This window comes from Lonchura striata, chromosome 4, assembly GCF_046129695.1.
Source record: "Lonchura striata isolate bLonStr1 chromosome 4, bLonStr1.mat, whole genome shotgun sequence".
In the NCBI taxonomy this organism is placed as follows: Eukaryota; Metazoa; Chordata; class Aves; order Passeriformes; family Estrildidae; genus Lonchura; species Lonchura striata.
In genome coordinates this window covers 15,287,315-15,312,330 of record NC_134606.1, presented here as the reverse complement: position 1 = coordinate 15,312,330, position 25,016 = coordinate 15,287,315, and the positions used below count along the sequence as shown (strand labels likewise).

Sequence of the window (25,016 nt, the reverse complement as noted above, 5' to 3'; positions counted from 1 at the left end):
AAGATGTTTTACTTTCTGATGAATAAGCTTTGGAGTCTCTGAATTTCAAAAAAACTTACAGAGTGATATTTTCTGCATAAATTTGTTATAGTGTATTCAGGTTGACTTTTGTAATTTGTTTTTTACTCACAGGCTATAAAATACAGAAACAATGTAAATAAAATTGTGAATCGGGAACACTCTAAGTAATTTAGGCATATCACAAGAAATCAGAACAAGTTTTGGGTTGTTTTGGTTTGAGTTTTTAAAGTATTGTCTCCTCTGAAAAGCTGACCAGACCGGCCCTGGGTGACCTGTGGGGGGTCACTCTGGCCTGAGCTGGGAGGTTGGACTGGATGATCTTGAGGGGTCCCTTCTGTTCTCAACTGTTCTGTTTCTCTTGAGTAGCTACTTTCATATGCATAATATGTACCAACAAAGGTCCATAAATCTTTGTGGGTGTAGCAGTGGGGTTTGTTCATACAAATGTGCAAAACTTAATGTAACACGTTTGAGGGTTTGATTTTTTTTTTTTTTTAATGTTTAATTAATTATGGGGCCAGTCACTCAACTAGGAGAACGGGTAAATGCCTTCAATTTTTATTTAACAGGAAAAGCTAGTATTTTTAAGATTTTCTTGTACCAATTCTCAATAGTAGGAAATGTATCAAAGGACATTTTTGACAATAATAAAATCTTGCTTTCTTTCATGCTTCCTGGCAGTGTTTTTACTAGTGCACTAAATAATTTATAATGGAAATTCATTATGATTGCAGGATAACTTTGGAATAATTTATACTGAAGGGGACCTTCAGAGATAATCCAATTTTACAAAGCAAGATGATCCCTGAAGTTAGGAGCAGTCTGGAAATCAGAGCAGGTTGCTGGGGGCTCTTCTGGTTACCTTCAGAGCAGCATCAAGGAGAGTGATGTCACAGAATCTTGGGCAGTTGGCTCCTGCATCTGATCACCTGCACACAGTCTGTGCTGCTTTAGGGACAGAGGATCTCAAAAGCTTTTCCTTTTTATTCCTTCCTATCACATTCTAATTGAAGCTGGTCAGTTCCTTTTAATTTGCTGTCACACAGTGCTAAACAGTTGAATCAATATGTTAACAAGAGAGTTGTTTTACCCATTTTCCTGTATGCTGAAAGCCATCTAGCTGTAAAAAAAATTTACTGCATTTATTATTTCATGCAGCCATATTTCTTAGATTTATTTATGTGGCATAGAAATCAGCAGGAAGAAAGAAATGTTACCTCTGCTGAAGAGGAAAAAATTGTATAACAACCAGTGTGAATTACATCTTTGGGGTTTGTGCAGTTTTGCCCCACTTAGGTTTGTATCTCCTTGTTACTGAAACATTCAGAGAAGCACAGATGCTGCCTGGGATGGTCTCCCTGCCAGGAGGACTCTGCTGGTGCCAGTGTGAGAGATGTTTCAGAGTTGTAGTGTGATCAGTTGTGTGTTGCCCATGCAGTGTTGTGTGCCTTTTTTTTCAGCAGTCTTATGACTCCCAAGATGCAGACTGTGAAAGGAATTGCAGGTATCATAACTCTTTTCTGCTTCCCAGGTGCTTATTCCATGTATGTTTTAGTTTCATTTCTCTTATTGTGGGTTTCAGCCTTATCTTGTACTTTATGTATAGTCTTTCCAAAATGAGGTTGCCTCAGAATAGAGTCCTTGCTTAGGTACCACCAGCACTTTCTGAGTGTTTTTGAATCTACTCCCTATGCAAGGAATGATTTGTGGTTCGGCACTTCACTGTTGCATTAACAGATTTTTATTTTTTAATTAGCAGTCTTGCTGGCTGCAGCTCCCTTAAACCAGGAGTTGGTGCTTTGCTGTTGTGTGTTTACTTTCCTTGGACAGTTTTCTGTGAGGAAGTCTTCAGGATCTCTTCAATCACTCGAGTCCATGTTCCCACTGCAGGTGTTGAGGAGGGAGAGTTATGGACACTGCTTGCTTAGGGATTTTTTTTCCTGAGCCATTGTGGGCTGAGAGAGGAGTGAGATCACAACCCCTGTGAGCTCCCTGAACATACTTTGAGTGCTACAATAAATTGTGAGAGGCCTTGTATTTCTGGGAGGTGAACAGTCAGTTTTACACCTTCAGGTCCTTTATAGATCCCCAGGTTAGGTAACTTACTGGAGATTTTTATCCTCCAACTAGAGGTTGTTTATTAACTATGTTAATTTGCACATGGGGAGACAAAAAACAAGTAGGTAGTAGGATGAAGAGCACAGGGTGTAGCGTTCTTCCTTGAGCTGTTTGAGGTGTAGTCTTTGGCTTCCTGATGTGCTTCCTCCTCAGAGACCAGAAGTTTGGTCAGTTATTTCTCCTGAACATCCAAACACTGTTGATTTTACCCTGTGTAGCATGAAGCATGCCCAGGGCCATTGGTGCTTCTCTGAGGCAGAGGGTCTGCAGAGCTGGTGATGCCCCTCTCCTTTGAGTCCAGGGTGTCACAGAAGTGACCGGGAGCCACAGTTCCCAACTTAGGTTCCATAGGGTAGTCAAAACCTTGATAATGGTAGGCCAGTGATGTCCCAAAAAGGGGATCCATTTGTTGCAGCTGCCAGGGTTTACTGAAGGTGGCACTAGTTGTGTTAAATTCCTACCTTTTTTTTGTGTTGCTGTATTTTTTTATATTGTGAGTAAGTTAGAGTGAGAGTTGGATCAATGCACAGTAAGTACTAACATGTTAGGCTTTCTGATTTGTTTTGTTGGTGTTACATACTCCCTGTTGATCCAGAGATCAAAAAAGAAAATACAGAAATAAAAAGTGGGAAAAGGATTGGGATAACGTTGGCAGGATAAGGATCTTCTTTGTACCCTTCAGTCAAATCATCATTAATATGCTTGTTTTGCACATTATGTATCTAATGCTGTGTATATCATATGCTGTATGTATGTTTATGCATGTATGTACTTGGCATAAACATGAAGCAAAAACTGTTACCCAGAACATTGTCCAAGTAATTGATACATATGTGATGAACTTTTAATGATTTTATGGTACAGAGGAAGACCTCAGACAAAGCTTCACTGTATTTCAATAGCAACTGATTAATAGATAGACAACCTGGCTATATTCCTGTGAGCTCATAAAACACACAGTTGATTAGAAATGTTGTTACTAGACAGATTTATGGGGACACTTATATGCTTGCCTATGCTGTTGATTGCTATTCTTAATTTCATCTTGCCAACCTAACAGTAGAATTCATATTATTTCTCTCCTCGGCTTTTGTAAATTATGTTGTTTAAAACTGTGGAATATTCTTGCTTATTTTCAGATCTCATCAGAAAAATAGCACAGCAGCAGTTTGGAAATACACAGGGCGATTATCAAAAGGTAAATTGTTTATGTGTATCTGCATAAAATAATGAAAATTATGACTTTGAAATTCAGTTTTTTTTCTAAACTAGGATTTTAAAAATATATGAACAGAATACAAATATGGGGTTTTTTTAATAATAAGTATGATGTTTTCCTGAAAAATGTGAGACCAATTATAAAGAAAATTCCACAAGCCACTGTAAAGAAACTACTCATAATTAAGGATGACTTACAAATTCCAGCTGTAATGGGATTGTCGCACAAAGATTGATGGCTCTTTGTATTGAAAAATATAGTTTTTATTTCAAAAACCTTAGGAAGAACCATTACTGCTTAGCTCTCATGTAAGCTTCATCTATTATTTTTGAAAAACTGAAGTTGTATTATAAATATGCTATTTATATATTAGCAAGAAGATGGAATGGAATGTGCATGTAAGTTTTGGGCTGTTCTGGAGCAGTGTTGCACTTCTGAATCAGGACTTGAGCTTCTGCAGTAGGAATTAAACTGTGCCCAGACAACGGACAAATTACTTTGTGTGAGCAACTCGCTTCTGGTGGCCAGAGTACAGTGTGCCCGCCAGGAGGATGGGTGTGTGCTTGCACACAGACACTGAGCTATTGCTGTGACCAGGATGGCTTTCAGGTGCTTCTGAGTCTTCCCAACAGCAAGCCTGTTTCTCCAGTAGCTTGATAAGCTCTGCATGACATCCTGGTGTGTGGGTTTTGTTCTTATGCTGCCTCAAGTGACTCTTGCCAATCCTATCTGCTTGCCTGTGGGACTCTAGATAGTGGTGCATCACTTGTTCCTGCATTCCCAGGAAAGAATAAGGGTAGGGCTTGGATGGCAGAGTTTTGAGACACACCTGTTGGACTGTAGGTGGTATCCCTGACCACAAGCAGAGTGCTTAGTAACTAGTACGTAAGTCATGAGAAACCTGAGACTAGTCCTGTGTAGGGGACATGATTATAGAGTAGCAGTTAAAATATTAGGAGTGCTTAAGAAGCAGAACAGATAGAGGGCATTCGTCAGTCCAAATTCTGATCTGAATACAGTGCAAAGCCTTGAAACAAACTTGGAAAAGGAAAATATATCAGGACAAGTATGAGTGTGCTTCAGAAGACAGAAGCATCAGCGAGAATCAGCAATGAATCAGCATGGCTGTAGATGTGCCCCTGGAAGTATTTCCAATGGAGACAGGGAAGTGTGAATGTTGCTGGAAGATGTGAATAAGTAGTTAGAGATGTTTATCTGTGGTTCTGATCACTCAAGACTCAGACTAGGATGAGTTCAGGAAGTGTCCACTAGGGTGATCTGGGAAACCTGTAGATCTTCAGACAAAAATGGAAGAGTTTGCTTAGCTTAGGAAAAGAGTTGATAAGGGATGTGGTTACTCTTTTGAAATATATATGGAGAGGAAGCATGAGGAGGAAGATTCTGCTTCTTGGGCAAAATACAGTGCTAGCACTGAAGCATGGGGACTGAAATGAATGTATGAGAAGACTTGCTCGCCAAGAACTGATTAAAGCCCTTCAGTAGCAGAAACAGGAAATCTGCTTCTCCTATTTATCCTGTTTAATTTCTCCTGTCATTCCTTTGTATCATTTTTTTTAACCTATTTATAGAACGTGTTAGTGACCCAGGAGGCCCTTCCCACTTCTGTGCTGTGTCCTGTTGTTCCCAGTTGGACTCTAACCATGAACAGGGGCAGCAGTCTGCCAGGTCAGCCCAGCAGCTGAGCCGTGCCTGCTCAGGGGAGCCAGCTTGCTGCTGCTGCCATTGCTTTGCTTCTGCTGGGAGGCTGCATGCTTGAGATGTTGAAAATCATACCAGATTGGTACCAGATTAATAAGGGAGGGGAAGCGTTAGTTATCCTTCCATTGATACAGGATAAAATATGTTAATATGTTCAAAATATATTTTGAACATTTTAAGTAGTACTATACAGTAGAGGTTTCAGAAGGGTGTGTGTGATGCTGATAAAAAAATTGCTAAAACTTGAACGTTTCTGATTCTCACATCAGACTTTGGGCTGAGGGGTCTTGCCATCTCCAGCTTGTCTGCTTTTCTTCCAATTAGGAGAAAGGGGAAAGCACTGTCAGCTGTGAATTTGGCAGGCAGAGATGAAGGGGAAAATAAAATTAATTAATTTTCCACTGTAGAAACAGAGGGGAAATTGGGTTCTTCTGAAATTCTGTCATTGAATATTTAGTTTTCAGTATTTTTCTAGTTCTGGATTAGAAAATAGCACTGTTAAATAGATTTCTTCAGTCCTTCTTGAATGCATTTTCTTTTTTTCTTTTGAATAATTTAAATTGAACCTCTACATAGTTAATTAAAAGTGAGGGTGAATTTTGTGTGTAATGTATTAAGACCCCAAAACTGCTACTGGAGCTAATAAAATAAAATAAGCACTGAGAAGAAAAAGTTAAGAATATAATATCAGTTATGACAAGTAGAATTAATGAAGAAATTGACAAACTGCAAAATAAGGCAATCTCTGTCCTTCTGTGCGATAAGTTGGGAATTACATGAAATAGATGCTCAATGTGGAAGTAACTGGTCTCTCATTGTTTTAATGAAAGTATATGTTGGACAAATCCTACATTCCTTTCATTCACCAAGGAAACCAGAAAATAGCTTTGTGTTTTATTGTAAATATTTTCCCATAATTATTTAATGGTGCTTCTGTGCATTATTTTACTTTAGTGGCTTGTTTGTTATTGTTTCTGTGTTGTTAACTGCAATGATCTAGTCATGATTATTTATTCATTATTCATGGGATTTATTTTTTGTGCATGCTGCCTGTGTATTATACACATTCTCCATTTGTTTTGACTTCCACAGCCAGAGAATGTTGTCCTGACTCTTCAGGTAACGTCTTACGGTAGATAATAGATAGTTTTGAAAAGAAACTAACTATATCTGCACTGCTCCTGTTAAAACATCCATAACCATTTTTAATAGTACTTTAAATACTGTTTTTCCATTTACCTATTTTAAAATTACATGCTGTCATTTAATTTTTGAAGTGTTCAGCTACAAAGAAAACAGTGATTCTTTTGCCAAATCCAGCCAAATTCTTCTTTCAAGCATGCAGTTAGTAGTCTTCAGAAGGAAGCACAGGTTTTAACAAGCAGTTAATAATAATTAAAAGAGTAATTTTCATCTTAGAATTGGTAATTAGGGCAGAAATTTGCAACTCTGCTAATGGTGGTACTTGATGTATTTGGCTCAGTTGGTAATTAGGGATTGTGAGGAGGGGCATCAGCAAAGCTGGAACTAGAGCATGATTGATATCTTGTGAGAAATTGTAACTTATTTTACAGGACAGTTATGCAGCCTCAATTTCATCCTTTTGCTGCCAAGTTGCCCTTGTGCTGGTGGATCTGTAAAGCAGCAAAGGACTCAAAGTACTAGTGTCAGAATTAGTTCTCCTAAGATTGGGATAGGAAAGGAAAAGACAGATGCTATCTCTGTGCACATACACCTCCCTGGCCTGCTTTCAGCTGGGTTGTGTTTTCAGCAGAGGGAAGCAGCATGGCCAGCTCACAGTGTGTCCCCTGGGAGCCACGTTGCCTCGTGTAGGGCCCTGCCAGGGCTGCCTGGCCCAGCTTCTTGCTCCCAGGGCTCTTGCAGTGTGAAAGCAAGCCAGGGTATTGCATTGCCTCGTTCCCTTTCACTCCTGCCAGCTTTTGAAAGCATCCTTTTAGTTGCTGCTGCTTTGCTGTTTGGCAGCAGAATAAATGTCTTTACCTAAGAGATCTTAAAATCTGTTGGCTTCTACATGTTTTCCAGTCCCTAAGCAGGTTTAAATTCAGCACTGTGGAGTAACCTCTGCCATTGTAATCAATCATCCCGTGAAATACTTCCGTTTGGGGTTCAGATTAATTTTTCTGCTCTGAACTGAATGAAATGGAGAAAAAGTGAAGCCTCCTTTTCCCCCTGATGAGGTGTTGCTCTAATTAGCCTTGCTGACATTTGTGGAGCCTTTTTGGAAACAGATGTGAGAAACAGTGAATTTGTGGTCTGGGAATTCAGATGTGTTCATTTTTAACCTTTTTCCATTGCATTGATTCACATTTATTTTTTGTGAGCTTACTTCTCCCTTAGCACTCACTCTTGTAGCTTGCCTAGCTAATACTCTAGGAAAATAATTATTAGCTATCAGCATCTACAGTATTATATATCTTTTTGTTAGAAAAGTTGTCAATTATTGACAAAATATGCCAATTCCATAACTTCAGTAACTCAGTAGATGATTTAGTCTGTAGTTTGATTTTTGCTTATTTGCTCTGTATTGATTGCAGTTACTGTGTGATATCTGCTGTTACCACTATTTTTGTCTGAATTACAGGCCATCTACTATGAAATCGGTTTTATAGTCTCCGCAGCCTTGGGATTGCTATTTATTTTGTTACTGCCTCTTGTGGGACTTTGCTTCTGTATGTGTCGTTGCTGTGACAACTGTGGTGGGGAAATGCATCAAAGACAGAAGAAAAATGCTGACTGTCAGAGGAGCTGTTTTGCAACATTTCTTTTTGTTGCTTCTTTAATAATAAGGCAAGTGTGATTAAGAGAACAATGTGAACCTTGGTGTAGCACTTACTTTGCAGTGTCATATGACAAATGCTGTTACTGTATTAGCCTACAGGTGCAGTAGTTATTGCTTATTAAATAAAATGTAACTGCATTATAAAAAATACTGCCACTGTTGCTATCCACAGGTCATTATGTACTTAGTTAAACAGAATATAGATGTGAAACAAACCAAAAAATTATGTTTGGATTTGGCAAATGACATTTTTGCCAGTTTCAAAACAGCAGTTGCAGAACGTTGCATTGCACTTTTAAACAAAAGAGACCGTATCCTGTGTTCAGCCCCCATCCCATAGAGAACCTGAGATATCACAGACTGCTTTGTTCTTGGTGGTGCTGTGGTGGTGAAAAAAGGAAGTAAGTAACTTCCTTCGGTATTTGCTGTCTCCAGATATTTATACTAATTCAAAACAGTGGAATTTCTTCTGGGTCCTGTGTTGTGTAAACCATGCATGCATTCCTATAAATCCTGGAGTTTGGAGACATTTTTGCACTGTTGGTGTTAGGACTATACTCCTTTGCTGGGTAGGTAATGGGTGATGAGGAACTACAATCAAGATTTCTTCCTGCTTTCAAAATGCATTGTTTGCTTTAAGGGTTTCTGTTTTCCTTTAACTTCTTCATGTTTTCACTTGCCTACTATCCTTATTCTGGGATTATATTAAAGAAGAAAAAAAGTGTTTTGATCTATACAGTGTGACTGTTCAGTCATATGGGATGTACTTTGTCGCTTCACTGTAATTTTTTTTTCTATTACTGTGTGTCATGACAAATGGTGACCTTGCTTACACTCAAATAGAGGACAGGCTGATACTGGACCATACTATTTTCTCCCAGACATCACTAACAAACAGGACCCTCAAGAATTTGAAGACTCGAAAACCGAATAGTGTAGGGTGATAGATGCATCCCTGCCATGATGACAGGACAAAAGTTCTTTATGGTTCAAGTCTATCTTGAAGACAGTAAGTTATTAAATTACCACTCAACATGTTGAAACATGTGAGGTAGATCACAGAACTTGCCAGCTGTCTTTCCACCATATTGCAGGACACTGTGTTGCAGCATGCTGCTTTCTAGCTATAATGACTGGGGAATGTTGTGTGTTAGTAGAAAAATTAAGATTGTCCCCCTCGTTGATCTCTTTAACCTGTGCATTTGCTGCCAGCTATCCTTCTGGGATCAAGCACAGCCATCACAGCCTGGGAATGATTCTTCCCAGGTCATGACTGGCAGATCAGTGATCCCTAGAAATATGCTTTCCAGAACTAAGGAAATTGGGTCTTTAATGTCTCCTTTTTTCCCCCTCTTTTTTATGAAACATCATGATATATCAGATGCTTACTCTAAGTGGGGGGTCTAACCTGAAATCAGTCTGCAGGTTGAGGGGAGATAATCTCATATGAGGACTCCCTGGTTAAGTCTCTAATGCTGTGAGTGATGTGCAAGGCAAGATAGAACTTTGTAAGGCTAGTATTACTGATCCCGGACTGACTGAGGGCTCAACTCTCCAATGTGTCTGTGTACAAAGAGAGGTTTTCCTGCCCTTCCTGGATCTTCTTTAACAAGGGACAAGGAGATGCCATGCCAGGATCTATTTAAGCCCCTGTCAGGTTGCTTACTGCTGTGCTGTAACACAAAAGGACAGTCTTACTGGTAGCCATTGCCCCAACAAAAAATACTCAAAGCCTGAGGTTTACTTAAAATTGTTTCTACCTGTCTTGTACTGTACTCAGAAAGTGTCCTTGTGGTAACTTATTTGTGGAAACTTTATTACCTGCTTTTCCCCAAAGCTCCTATGCAATTTCAGCTTAGGTGGAAGGTTTACCTGTAATTCTTCCCAAGATCATGCTTCTCAAGGACTGTGCCAGAGCTGAATACATAAGCATGGCAATAACCAGAAGAGCTTAGTCCTGTGTGAGTAAAATGCTTATGGATACTTGCAGACAGAGGCAAAAGAATGAAAAGTTGAATGATCTCTATCAATACAGGATTACATTGAGATGTGCAATGAAATTACTAAGGCAGACCCTGTCATTGTTGGAGTATAATTTCAAGTTCATGAAGCATGGGAGGCCTTCTTTGGGAGTAGGTCTCCCAAGCCCCTGCCAAGGGACTGGAATGCCACAGACTCCTTCAGCCTGAGCTGTGCTGCTTCTGAAGATGCATTTAGCAAGGCTGGTGTCTCTCTGTGTACCCTGAGCCCACACGTCTGCCAGTGGAGCTTTGCTTTAAAGGCACTCCTGTGGAACATACACGTAGATAGCTGCTGAAGGGCCTGGGAAAGATTTATACGGGGTGGACTTCTTAAGGATTACCATCTAAGTGTATGTTCTCCATCTTCTCCCCCTTTCTTGCAGTGCTGGACATTCTGGGATTCTCTCATTGAGCCAGTTTTTTCCTTGTTCTTTTTTTTTTTTTTCCAGTCCTTGATATGGAAAAATGGTTTCAAACTGTCTTTCCTTGGCTGGAAAAGACAGGTTAAATGTACAGTGGAGAGTATTGGTAGGAGAAAGACTTATTGTGGAGCTTGAAATGGACTGTGTATCTAGGGAACAGCTCTAGAAAGCTCTAGTAGTGTGGGGATGGGTTTTCTTGTGTGTCAGGATGCAGGTTCACACTGACATAGATATGCTGTTAATACAGATTTTAGAATATTTCAGCCAGTAGATTTTAATCATGATGAACATTTCTTCTCACTTTTCCACTGATGTAGTACTCTGGTAACTAGAATGAGATTTTAGACTCGGCTTACTGCAGTGGTGTGTAAAGGAAGTGTAACTTTGGCATTTTTTTCTTTCAATTTGAGAAGAGGCTCCAACTACATCTGCTTTCTGCAGATGGGGCTTCAGTGAGAAGTATGCTTTCCTCAAGGAGTGGTATAAGAAAGAAGTCAGAAAACCTGTGATTATAGATGAAGTTGTGTAATTTTAGGGTGTAATTTTCCAGTAGATGCACTTTCTGTTTGAAATATTTCTGTATAGATTGAGTCAAAAATACATGCCGTGTTTTTGGTAGTTCACAGCTTTTATACATGAGTGTTTACCTAAGAAGTAGGATTCTATTGCTAAAGAGTGGAGGGTGTAGAAATAATATATCAAATATATAGCTAAGTAGATTTGATATTCCAGACTTGTGTTACCAATTGCATTATTTTCTTCAAATGTTAACTGAAAGTTTAGGGACAGAGACCTGCTATTAGATTTTACTCACTGTCATCTGCAAGCTTAGGCAAGCATGTTTTCTCTGGGAAAGAAATGTAACTTCATTAGTTCTTGTACATTATAAAGAAATGTAACTTCATTAGTTCTTGTACATTATAAAGGCAAAGTTTGATGTTTAAGAGAGCATACATTGTAATACCAAATTTGCTGGTGATAGAAAATGTTCTGGTTATTGCATAGAAAAACATATAGTCAGTTTTCTGTGCCTCCAAGAGAGTTTGTGTTATAACCTCTTTTTTTGAAGTAATGGATGTTCGGGAAGGCCAAGTCTGGAGGAAGGAAATGGTGTTTGGCATCTTGGCAAGTACCTAATCAGGCTTCACATTTGTCCTCTTGGCTTTGTAGGATTGGTAATACACATTGTCCAGAACCTGGAAATCAACATTATCTGAAAGAATTGGTGGAAAAGTTGATACAGAAATATCTCCGTTATTTAAAAAAAATTCTTTATCTGGTAGCGAGTAAGGGATTATTCTTCCAATATGTAAATGAGCTCAAGGTTTCTATTTAGTGACTTGAAATATTTTTGCAAGCTCAGCTAAAGGAAAAGCTTGGTTTCCCCCCTGCAACTGGTTTAGTAACATTTATATGCATCAGTGAAACCTGGCAAGAAACTTGAGTGTGGAATATTGGACTCCTGAAGAATTGTTAAAACAAATTTATTAACCTGTTACAGAAGTGGCATGTCCTTTTTATTCCTGCTTTCTGACTTTCTCCTCATAGCTGCTTATTGAATGTTGACTCAAGGCTCAGTTACATAATAAAAAGATTTTTCCTCTCATGTTGTGTGTTTGTTTAGTTACATTCAGAGTATAGTCACACTTGTTCTGGCTTCTTGAAGTATCTCCACTATCTTGTTTCCTCCCACTCCTTCCCTTTAGGAAGCTGAAGAGAAAGATATTGTGCCAAGATCTTACAAAGTACTGTTTTGTTAGTGTCCAATTGACCTTTCCAATCTCTGAGCATAGAACTGAAAGGATAAAAATGCTGTCTGTCTAAAGAATGAGGATGTGGTTATAAACTCTGAGCCTCAGAGCAATATACACATTTGCTTTTCCTGATAGCTTGAGATAGTTTATCTTCTGATTAACAGAGAAAAGCTAAAAATATTTTGATAGCAATTGCCATCACAGTAGAGTGAAAAGAAATAACATATTGCCTATATTCAAAATTAAACTTTTTACTATGCTTGTCACAGAATTATAGAAAGGTTTGAATTGAAAGTTACTCAGTTCCTTGGTATTTAGGCATTTTAAGTTCTCTTTCCTTGGGTGATAGGTGATAATAGTGTCTGCTTGAGTGTTGGTCAGAGTGGCAATAAAACTATGCCATTTGCTGTAGGTTAAGTAGGAGGATAAATGTGTGTGTCCCTTTGTTCCTTAGTGACATCTGGGAGGTTAATTAACAGCCAGTTTTGAAGACAGAGCTGTGAAATTTTGGTTAGAGAACAACCATTTTTTGTCAATCTCTGTCAGCTCCTCTCATTAATATTTTTGGATATTGAGAAAAATGTTAGTAAAGGAATACTGATATGACCTGTAGCATATAGTTCTTCTCCCTGTGACCTGCTTTGAAATGAGAATTTTCCTTCAGAAAGTACTTTTCAGAGCAACAAATTCTTTCACATGTGTCCATTTTTATGAGAAGAACAAGCCTTTACATTGTTTGGAAAAGCTAAAGTAGGAAAAGGAAAATAAAGATGAAGGTTCGGTATTGATTCACTGAAGAAAGAGATGAGCATCATAAATCAGGGTGTTTGCTCCTGTCTTGCAAGGATACAGAGGTTGTGTTATTTTAGGTACCTGTTAGCTCTCCATAATTTCATTTATGTGCCTGTATTATGGCTGCCTTTGAATGCATATTTTTTCGAGCAAGATACACTTACCATGTATCTTTTTCCCCACAGAGAGCCTGGATTAGGTTTTCTGTAAGTCTTATTTAAAAATACTAGTATCTAAGTTTCTTGACACCCCAGCTTAGGATATTTGACAGTCAGGCAGGAGTACAGTACCATTAGTGATTCCCTTCTCCTATGTTTGGGTGTCCGTAATGGTCTTGCAGGGTACTGCCTCTCTAGTATAGAGCTGCAGTACAAAGTGAGAGGCATCACAAATGTGCCAGCCAGGAATTGCCTTACCACACCTGACTGCAGCCTCAAGGCAGTGTCTGCCCTTTGGGGATAAATTCTGCATGTGGTGAATGCATCTCAGCCTTCTGCTGGTGAAATCTCAGTTAGTGCTTAGCCCATCAGATGGGTTTGTAGTCAGCCTGGTTTTGAGGCTCTTACCACTCTGGTGGTTACTCTTGACTTTTCTGGTACTTGTCTGCAAGGTTAGCTGTTGTGAATGTGAAATGTCTAAAAGTCATCCTTCTTTTTAAGTCAGCTTTACATCTAAGCTAAACAAAAAAACTAAGGTTCATGTATGATAAGAGATCTTTGAAGTCTCTCATGGGACCTTTAATTGCCTTTTAACTTACTGTTTGTGCAGATCTGCCGTGGCATAATGAGAACTTTACAATGAAGAGTGGTCAAATAGAAAATAATCATCAGCAGCGCTGACAAGAAGTGTAGCTCACTTTCCACCTTTTGTTTCAGTATCAGGAAATGCATATTATTTTAGCATTAATATGGACTATTTATGTGCTTTTGAATGAACCATGCAATTACATAAATAAATTGTGTTATTATGAATAAACCTTGCTGAAGTTATCAAATGAAAAATACTTCTTTTCACAGTTAACTGGCAAGCATTTGCTTGTAGCTCTGTCAAGGTTAATGGTACTTGCAAAAGAACCTAATGTTTCTAGGTCTCATACAATTTACTTAGGCTATACATATTTTCTGACAGTACCCATGCAAATGGATTTGTAGCTGTACATTAATAACTTCAGAAGACTTTGGGGTAGCATTGCTTTTCCTGTCTTTTTTTTTTTTTTTTTAATTAATAATACTGTATTGGTCCTTTTGGCTCAGTCTTACAGTCTGCCTCATGGTGTATGTGAGAACCTGTAGTAATTTATGGAGACCTTTATTTCTTGTGATAATATTGACCTTTTTTTGGCTGTAATTTTTTGATTCTGTCTTATGTTAGAATATACACTTAACACTAACAAATATCTGTTATCTATATTTTTTGTAGTGTTGGAGTGCTCTGTGCATATGCTGCCAATCAGCATTTAACAAACCAAGTCCGAGGAGCAAAGAAACTGGTTAACAGTAATTTTAAAGATCTGAAAATTTTCCTTAACGACACTCCAGCGGTAAAGAAATTTTTCTTTATGGGGAATGAGGGTGGGAGGGAAGAGGTATAAATAAGAAATACTGCAGAAAATAATTCTTTCTTTCTGTATACCTGCCATATTTTCTTTATGCTTTGTATGTCAGTCCTACCAAGTAGAAAAAATGATGCAAGGTAAGATGTTTTCACACATCTTACCCTGATGGATCAGCATTCCTTGAACAACTTCTGAGCTGTACTTTGGGAGTTAGCTGCTGTGATGCTTGTAGGCTCTTCCCTCCTATTGTACTAGTGTAGGTCATGAGCAGAAGATAAATAATTTGGGGAAAAAGGTTTTAAAAGGAAAACATTGAAAAAAAAGTATGACATGAAAACTTGGATTAGTTCTTGCTCTTTCCTGTTTCCTTGTTTTTTGAGCATACTTTATGGGCTTTGGGACAGAGCCACAATAACTTCTTTTCAAGGAATATTTTGGACTGTTTTTTTCTGTAAACTAGAGTCACACTATACCATACTGTGGTAGTATCCCAGTCACAGTAATTCTGGGGTGCTTTTCTGCTGACCCGGGCTGTGTGAGAGCAGGAGACATCTTGGGAGATGCCTCAAAGGTTCTCCTATCTGGAGCTCTTCCCCAAACTCATTTCCATGTGGTGTTGTGACAGATGGGTGCTGGAGGTATTTGTCAAGAAGTAGAGGTTATGCCAATAATCCCTCTTGAAACAGAGTGCTTTTGGCTAGTCTGGAGCTGATGCTGGGCACAGAAGGATCAATGCAGTCACATCAGAAACCACCAGAATCCCCTTGACAGTGTTCTGACAATCGGAAACTTCAGAGGAGAAAATCTGTTATGTAGAAGTAACTACTAATAGAGGAAAAAAAAATCAGACACTAGCTAAAATGTTAATAAAAACAATTATTAAATTTAAATTTAATTATAAAAATTAAATTTAAAAGTGTCAAGACTTGAACACTTCTGCCAGAGGTTAGTCAAAGTCCCACTTGGCAGTTTTTTTGTTTCAGTGTGGGATTATTACCTTTTCTTTTTTAGACTTGGTGCTAATGCAGTCATCAGCTGTATCTCATGAGTCATTTTGTCAGACAAGGTGCAGGAGTATCATGTATACACACACATCTGTAAGAACTTCTTGAGGAAAGGAGAAGAGCTACAGTTTTTTGAAAAAAGTTCTAGTAGCCAACTAATTATCTATAAAGCTCTGAAATTCAAACTGATGTCCTTGACTCATCAGTATGAGGTGTGTACAGCATATAAGAGGATTTGAAAAAGAAGTCCTGTGTTAAGAGTTCATGTCACAGGGGATTTGCAGACTGTGAGTATTAAGCAATAACACTGTTAGTTACACAGAATCACCTTTTGTCTCGGACATTGGTGGAGACAATGCAAAACCTGTAGCACTGCAAAATTTTAGTCCTTTGGTTAACCTAGGTAGACCAAAATAATAAATAAGTAAAAATATACCTACAACCTTCCTAGTAAGAAACTCTCAATTTTTTTTCTCCAGTGTTAGAAGAAGGAGGACCACTTCTTACTTTGTCATTTAATTAGATTCTCTGATTAATAGGTTGCTTCTAGGGTGGATTGTTTTGTCTTTCACAGAAAGTTTGAGACTGCAAGCTAGATACACTTTTGCACACATTTGAATCATGCTTAAAATTGGAAATCCATTTGTCAAGTGTTTTAACCTTTACATCACTTTAGCTTGATTGGGGTAGAATTCATAGTGCATTATTTTAAAGATGCAGAAATTAATAATGTTTTTTCAAAATTAGTGTAAGTTTTCCACTTAGAATGGTCCTTTATTAGCCTTTTCTCCAAACCCAGGATTTGGTGGTAACTGAGTTGCTGGTCTACATTGTTATGGTGTTTTATTAGAGCTCAAGTTGAGACCAAATCCACTGGGGGTAAGCAAAACTACTTGTATTAAGACAGAGGAGGCAACTCCTTTCCACAAGAGAAGCTCTGAGAGGCTGCCCAAATACAAATCCATTGGCTCGGTGAATTGTTTCAAAATTGCCACCACATCAATGCTACGCCTTTCCATGAAGGAGGAACTAGTGCCAGAAAAAATCAAGTAACAGAGTTGAAGACATGGGACAACTTACTGGCCTGACTGACTTGAAGCCTCTGTAGGGCCACTGTGCCTGCTAGTTAATATTTTTGAGCTGAATCATTGACCACAGAGATGTTCCAATTAAGTAGATGTACTAGTCAAATAGTTTTTTTAATGTGCTGTTCTGCTAAGCAACTAAAATACTTGGTTAGTTGAAAACAGTAGATGGCCAGTGTTTGGAGGGGTTTGCACACATATCTTCATAGTGACTATTTGACACATTCAAAAGCATTAATTTTTCAGTTTTTTTAATAATTTTTTAAATAATTTTCTTCTCAGCAAATTGACTACTTGGTGAGCCAGTACAACACAACTAAGGATAAAGCACTGTCTGACCTAAATAGTAAGTATTTTTATTTAAAGGGGGTTAGCAATGTGTATTTAAAAGCTTCAGTAAGATAATGTAATTAGCTCATAGTGCAAAGTGAAATTTCATTTATGAGAATATGTTTTTCAAATAGAAATGCTGTTCTTAGTGGTAAATGAGACTAAAATCCTTTTCACATAAAGTGTCTCAGAGCTGATATAATGCTTAGTATTTCCTGAAATAAAAGTATTTTATTAAATTACTATCCAATAAGTCAGGCTAATATTTTACTTTCCTTTTCAGATTTGGAATACTTTGGAATATTTGTCATCAGGTTTTCAAATGGGAGCCAAATATCAATGAACAGAGTTACTAGCAGTTGTGATAGTTCCAATGAGAGAGATCTCTGTTTATTTTTCTTGTTCTACCTTTGTCCTCTGTTAAGCTAGGAGTTGAGTTATAAGCTTATCTTCTTTCTAAAGCTGCTTAATGTATTTGCCATTTCAGAACAAGTACTTGAAGAGCAGGAGATAAAATTTGAATTAGAACTGCTGTTCTTTCCCCTTCAGCACAGTTACAGTATGAGGCATAATTTTTAAAGCTCTCAATAAACAAAAATAACCAGAAAACTGACTTTTTTTTTTTTGTAATTTAAGATTCACTTTCCAAAATTCCCAATAGAAAGGGCTGACCAGAATCAATACACACAATGATTCAAGGTGCATTGTGTGCCAGGTGTTTATAAATGCATACAGTTTTGCATTGTTGGATTGAGGGATTGTTGTTGGGATCAAACTGCAGCTGTGGCATTGTGCCACTTACAATAAATTGATTCTCATGTGCAGAATCTCTGCTTCTGTGTAGGTTTAAAATTTATATTACAAGTAGTTTTCAATTCAGCCAGCTTGGCACACCCTGAGGTTAAGCTGTCTTGTCTGTGTGAGGCATTATTGCACATTGAATATGCCTGTGAAAGTAGTAGTAGCGGTAGTTAAGTAGTCTTCCTACTTAATTCTCAGCAGGAACACTGTGGTCTAAAAAATAGATGTAATCTCTAAGTCTATGATAATAATAACAGTAATAATAAAAAATTGATGTTTGTATTTTAAGTATAAGCTTGAAGCTTCTCAGCCACTCCAAACTGAAATTTCAAATTAAATGTTTATTTGTTCTCAAGGCAAATTTATAGTGTTAGTTGACAGAACCTACAGGATCTGTGATGAGAGCAATCATCAAGATAGCTTTTGTTTTCTTGAAATATCAGAATTAAATGTGTGGCACCTGGATGCAGAAGGATTTTTCCTAAGGGAATCAATAGTAGTAGGAATCTCTAGAGAACTGTAGATGACTTCAGTTTGCCCACCCTAAGGAAATGTGGAAAAGTGTTTTCTACTTGTTAGAAGGTCTCATCCCAGGCCAGACATGATAGTGCTGGCAGTAAGGGATGCTTCTGTACCATCAAGTATTCCTATCTCATCAAAAGGAAAACAATTGAAAAATCAGTTTACTGTGAACTGAAAATGGAGAGGACCTGGTGATTACCTAAAGAATGTGTCACGTGAGAATGTTTCACCCATCTTGCTCAGCATTTCTCTGTTGCTTTGCTGAAAAAGGCTCATTTGCTTGTAGGCAGTGAGACTGGAGGGTTTGGACGTGGAAGGAAACTGGGGCTGTGGTGTCTGTGCTGGATGTTCCACATGAGGGTGCAGGGGCTTAATGAGCTTAAGGGGTTTCACCAGACCTGACTGCCAGGGCTGGCTCGTGGGTGACCTTGATGTGTGTGGATACATGAGGAACAGGAGAAAGGAAAAGAAGAAACTCTTTAGTTTTCTCTTGTACTATGAAACATAGTGTGTAGTGAAAGACTATGCCACAAAATTCTTGTCTGGATGCTGGACCACTTTAAGATAAATGGTGGGAAAAATCCTGTTCCCAAAAAAGTAGCAAATGCAGTGAAATACATATTGTGTTTTATGTTGAAACTCTTGTGTGTCTTTACCCACGTGGTCAAGTTTTAATGAATATTTTCCACCATATTTTGATTTGCTTCTTTCATTTATGAACCTATAGGTAACTAAAGCAGAACTGTGTCTCTACATTACCTTCTCTCACTTAAGTTCTAACTGTCAGGCCTTAGAAAAATTTCAATAATACATGTATATTTATTCATATGTGTATGTAGGTATGAACGAAATTGTGTATATCTATAAATATATATATAATCGTACATATATATATATATACATATATATATATACACATATATATATATATACATACATAATATATGTATTTTTTAAGTTAAGAGTCCGATAGCCAGTAGTTTAAGTAACAGTTTAAATTGAGCTAGTGTATAATGGTTTGGTTTTTTTAATCTCTCCAAACTACAGATGTTGGACCTGTGCTTGGAACCAGAGTTCAAGAACAGCTGGGAAAAGAAGTACGTCCTGCGCTTGATGCAGCTCTGACAATGGCAGGAGGTAAAGGTGTACACAGTGTTGTATAATAGTTGCCATGGTGAAATAGGCACATCAGGGATAACTTTGTACAATACCATGAGTCAACATACCATTTTTCTCCATGCCTGGATATTTATTTTAAACGGAGGATTTCAAAAATATTAAGATTGATAAATACATTTAAAACCTAAATAAAAATTTACATATTATTGTTGATACTTAGTTTTGGCAGTCATTGAATAAGGATAAAATCTGAATTTCCTGCTCCAGGTTGCTGCACCTTTCTGTTGAATATAAGGGAAGCTAGGAAAACTGTCTTTTTAGAGTTGCATAGTTATTATAGCTATAACTATATGCAGATTAGTCAGGGATTTTTTCCTGTACACTGCCAAGATTATTATGAGTGTGTTAACCAGCATTTCTTCATTATATCTTTGAGTTTGGCATTGTTCATTCCAATTTCTCTCTCTCTGTAGAGAAAATATTCCTTTATTACTTTTTCATTTAAGGCTTCTTTTTTCACGGATCAGATACAGCTTACAGAGCAAAGGGAAGACATCCATAAACTTGAGTCACTTTGGTTTTGGTTTTTTGGTTTTTTTTTACCCATGAATTCTTTCTCATTCACTTGTCATCATTCTCCTTTTTTTTTTGCTTTATTTCTCTTGTTTTTCTTGAAGTCAAAGTGGAAAGGGCTATCAAAGGTAAAATCCAGAATAAAACCTTGTGTGGTGTGAAGTGCACTTTGCTTTTGTAACTTTGTGTATTCTTAGTTGTGTCTGTGTGGTTCTTTGTTTACTAAACACCTGCTCAGTGTTTCGGATTATTTTCATTTTCTTTTGTTTGGTGTGATTGGGATGGAATCTAAAGCCAGACAGTGTGGAATACTCACTAGTGCTTGGCTGGTTCAACATCTCCTTACCTTTCATCTTGCAGCTATATGATTTGTGAGTTGAATTATAAGGAAAATACTGAGAATACAATTTGATGGATATGGGCTTTTAGTTTCTAATGACCAAGCGTTAAAGTTCTTTACTGAAACCACTGAGGAAAGAGAGGTAGGGAAACAGGAGAAAAGTGGGAAGTGGATGAAATACCAGTAAAAGTAACCTGAGCACATTACTTTCTCTGTAGAAAAGCATAAGTGGTATATTTTTATATGCAATAAGTACATATTATGTGCTAGAATTTTCTGTGCTAGGGTTTTTATGGGAGGGAGGCAGTAATTAAATCAGTATTATTAAGATGATCGTATGATTTATGCATGTACACTTTCTCTTCATGTCTGTACTTGCAGGCTGCTTTCTAACAAATTTTTTTTTGAATTCTCATCTTTGCAGCCATCAGAGAAACAAAGGAAGCACTGGAAAATGTGAGTGTCTCTGTAGAGGTTTTGCAGGAGGGAACAGAGAGACTTCATGCAAACTTGACAGATGTTAAAATGCACCTAAGCAACACCCTCAATGACTCTGCATGCAGTGCAGCTCAGGCTGCCTCAACTTGCAATATCATCAGGAATTCATTAGCTCAACTGAACATCAATGCCAATTTTAGTGGGGTAAGATCTTTTAATAATATTTTTCAGACTCTCAAAGTGTGATTGCCTTGAATAAGCCCAGTAGTATTTCTGCCATTCAGTGGCTTGGTGTATGCTGTCACTTGTGAGATAAGTGACCTTCCCTTTTTCCAGTCACTCTTTTCATCTTCTGTGTAGAAAAGGATAAAATGTGTGTCAAGCAGCTATGTTAAAGTGCTGCTCTGGGCAGTGAAATAATCTGCCCTCCCAAAAATGAGGGTTAAGCTTTCCTTTTGTACAACAAAGGTTTCATGAGTGTTTAGGAAGATTATCCTAAAGATCATTTTAATTTCTTTACCCCCTCTCCTAACTTTAAAATATTTACTGAATTAGCAAAACTGCTACTTCAATGTTTTTCGTTCCCAGTTGCCAGGTGTGAGCTCTCAGCTTGCAAAGATCAATGATGTCCTTAAAATAGACCTTTCTAGTCTGGTTCAAAAGGTATGTTTCTTGACAGATTTTTAAACTGTTAATGAATAAACTGGGATATGTGTATCACTTGACTCCCCGTGGTTTCTTAAGCAGAATTCTTTTGTTGCCACCTCAACCTGCTTTGTGGTTTAATATCTCTCATTGTTTGGCCAGGATTTAACACTTGAAAGTATGAATGCAGTGCTTTGTATCTACAGGATAATACAAATCTAAAATGTTTCACAAGTTGTCTGCTTGAAAGAACAGTCCTTAAAAAATGAAAAGACAGAAATGTGGATCCCGTAGCATGGTCTCTACTTTTTAGTTCGAACTAAAGAAATAAAAAAATCCATTGTCTTCTAATTAGTTTTATTGTATTCTAGCTATCTTGAAATATTTATTTCAAATTCTTTGTGTGCATATTTAAGATTAAATCTGGTGAAATGGACCAAGAGTCATGGCTATTAGCATTTTTTGCAAGACCTTCCACAAAAAGCCTACGATTTTCACCTAGGAAAAGAATGGCTTAGTTTGAGTAGTTGAAAAATCTGGGAGTCTGAAAACATGTGCTAGGACTAGGAGGCACTTTCTGAAACCAGAGGCTGTGTTGAGACCCTTTCTTGTTTCTGCAGCTATCAGGTTTGCTGGCTTTAAGCATGCACTGCAGTGGTGTCCAAATGAGCTCCTGAGTTTGGTCTCCATGGTGTGGGCCTCTTCTTTCCCCTCCTCACTGAAGAAAGCATTGCAATGTCTTTAGAGGCAATTGGATTTCATTGTTTGTAATATGGATTTCGAGTTGGGAAGGCACAGAGTTAGAAACAGGAGGTGTTAGCCTGGTACAGAGGAATTCCTTTCACTTAGTGACCCTTCATATGTGTGTTTCTGGCTTTTAGATGAGCTATAAGATATGACAGGCAGCAGAGTTTGAGATGTCTGTGACTGATTAATATGTATTTAAATATAGGTATTTTTTCCCCAAGGAATATTCTGGAAACCAAACTATATCTGAAATATATTTAGAGTTTCTATTTTGCTTTTACTTTCTCTAATATGCAGTGATAAAACCATATTTTTCTTAGTCTTACCATATACATTTTAGTATCTATGTACTTTTAATCCGTGATAAAAAGAAAAAAACCTGCAAACAATTTGACAATGAGAAATATGCTATTATTTTTTCACCTTTTATTCTTAGGGTTATGCAGCATTTAATGATACTCCAGACTTGGTGGTGAATCAAACCAGGAACATTTTATCAGGTGAGAACAAACGATCTTTTCACTATGTTTAATGTTTTTGTTTTCCATCATTGGTAATATATTTTTTGGCTAAGTATCGTTAAAAATGGAAATGTGAAACTTTTAACTATTTTTTAAAATTTGATGCCAGAGGAAAAAAACATAGAAAGCAACTGTGTCCGGATAAGGACTCTAAATTAAATCTAAAAATAGACAATGTGATATTTTATTTTATCTGTTAGGCTTTTTACTGCTCAAGCAATGAGAAATCTCATGATCTTCATTTCACACTGATGCTTTATTTGGTTGAAAAAGTAATTTTCCTTCACTGATGTTTTTGTGACATATTTAGGAGTGTGATGTAAGAAAAACTGACCCCCTCCTGCTGCTGTATTAAAATGTGGTGGATGGCAAAGTGAAAGTCAAAATACACCTTAAGGATAACTGAAATGGTGTCTCAGTTGTTTTATTACTTAGGCTTTACACTTTTGCTCTTTCACTGTACCTGTATGGTAGTATAGCATATGTATACTAATCTGTTCTAATTTTTGTTCTTGCATTGTGGACCTGTTCTGCATTATATATAAGCAGCTGTTCCTTGTAAGTTTTTCTGGTTTGTTGGTTTTTTTTTTTTTCCTTCCCCTCCTGGGCAAAATATACCACAGTATAGCTATAAGGATAGTGTACTGTGTGAACTTGTCTGTAATGAGCCAGTTTTCTAAAACTGATATATTTTTCGTTAGGAATTCTAGGGCAGATTTACTCATTTTCCATATTTGAGATGTGTAAACACAGACAAAACATCATAATTTATCTATTTATAAATTGTTGGGGCTTTGAATTTGAGTTACAAAAGTAAATAAAATAAACAGGTTTACTAGAAAATAAATTGCATTTATCTGTAAACTTCTAAAATAACTGTGATTTATTGCATGGTTGAATCTGAGGAGTAATCATCAAAATAGACAAAGGCTTGTGATTTGAGAAAGAAGGAAATATTGCCTACCATGAAATTATAACCTGTAGTTACACATCCTACTTTTTCAAGTATGTTTCCAATTGAAGGAAGGGAAGAGTATAGAGAAACTACATTTTACACAGAGACAATATGTATAATAAGTGAATTTATCATGGCTTTGTATATCTAAATAGTGTCTACCTAAACTGTAAGTAGAGGGCAGCATATTTGGTCATAATCTGAGGGGAAAATGGCTTAATGGATTGTTCCCCCAGGAGTGTTGCCAACTAATTGGAATGAGTTCATTTAAGTAATCTCTTTTAATAAGATTGGAAATAACAGGTATAGATTCTCAATATAGGCAGTCCAATTTATGTCATAGTGTTGTATTCCCAAGACATGGAGTTTAAATAGATTCTGTTCTCCTTTGTAAACTTGGTGGCTAATTGTCTTGCTCAGTGTTGACATTTGCTATATTGCATGAAATGCAAGATTTAGGTTGGCTAGGAAAAAAGTGGCACATTCATTATAATGAGAGGAAGGAGGACGTCTGCATCTTGAATCATTAAACTGAATGCTAAAACAAAGTGTGCATTTTGAAATGCCATTGTGCTACTTCAAAGCTTGATGCTTTTGTTGCCTGCTTGTGTTTTCCTCACACTTGTCTTCATGGGCTGCTTGTTACATGTGGCAAATGGCTTCATAGCATTTTATAATGCATACATGGAATGTAAATTTCCTCTAAGGATCTGTAACAATGAAATATGTTTGTTCTTTTAGATATCAAAAGTGTGCTGGAATCCATTGGTTCAAATATTACTACCTTCACAAGAGCTCTCCCTGTTCAGAAGATTTTGGCAGATTTGATGCTGCATCTTACACAGAGTGAGGCATACGTTCAAGACTATTTCCCAATAGTGGAGCAGTACGATTTCTACAGGTATGTACAAGAAGTAAGGCAGGACTGAAGTGCTACCTGTTGTTAATACTTTGTATTATTTTAATGTTCTGTAAAGGCAAGTACACTGTTAATGATGAGCACAGTGAAAGAAAGATGTATAAAGCAGTTGTTTGGTACTGGCATTTTGGTAGAAGTGAAAAACACAGCTAATCAATAACTGGGTGCTGTTTCACCACAGAGCAAGAGGTCATTTCTAGTCTGGAGACCTTCAAGACTTTTTCAGGAAGGATAGATAAAGGTGGATGTCAAACACCCAGAGGAACTGATTATTTTATAATGCCAGGGTGACATTTTATCTAGGTCTTGTTTCCGTTGAGTTGCTGGTAGATTGTGAGGGCAGAGGACCAGAGAGGCCTTGAAACCAATCCATTGTTACTGCTCCCTTTGTACTGCAGAGTGGTATTCTGCTTCACACCTGGTAAATCTTTGTGGACCTGTACCTGCCCCTGCTGGTCTTTGTGGTTGATTATACCTTGAGAAAAACATATTTCTTGAGACTTTTGTGTTTCTTACAGTTGAGTAACTTTGTATTTTGACTTGTAAAACTTTTCATTTCGTACCATCTGTCTTTGTCCAGATTTAGTAATTTCTGT

The 25,016-nt window shown here is 37.4% G+C and overlaps 1 protein-coding gene across 14 annotated transcripts in view; it reads left to right on the top strand.

The window, feature by feature from the left end:
* Positions 1–25,016, top strand: part of PROM1 (prominin 1) — a 61,727-nt gene that overhangs the window by 19,627 nt on the left and 17,084 nt on the right. For 11 of the 14 annotated variants that reach the window (XR_013339875.1, XM_021554428.2, XM_077782774.1 and 8 more), the window contains exons 3-12: positions 3,279–3,337; positions 6,170–6,196; positions 7,680–7,885; positions 14,286–14,406; positions 16,793–16,856; positions 19,211–19,300; positions 20,620–20,837; positions 21,222–21,296; positions 22,462–22,525; positions 24,243–24,402. Coding sequence is in view for 13 of the 14 variants with exons in the window: in XM_021554428.2 (XP_021410103.1) it covers positions 3,279–3,337; positions 6,170–6,196; positions 7,680–7,885; positions 14,286–14,406; positions 16,793–16,856; positions 19,211–19,300; positions 20,620–20,837; positions 21,222–21,296; positions 22,462–22,525; positions 24,243–24,402 (1,084 nt within the window). In the remaining variant the exon portion in view is untranslated. The remainder of the gene's footprint in view (positions 1–3,278; positions 3,338–6,169; positions 6,197–7,679; positions 7,886–14,285; positions 14,407–16,792; positions 16,857–19,210; positions 19,301–20,619; positions 20,838–21,221; positions 21,297–22,461; positions 22,526–24,242; positions 24,403–25,016) is intronic. The other 3 variants (XM_021554429.2, XM_077782776.1, XM_077782775.1) reach the window with 1 other exon arrangement.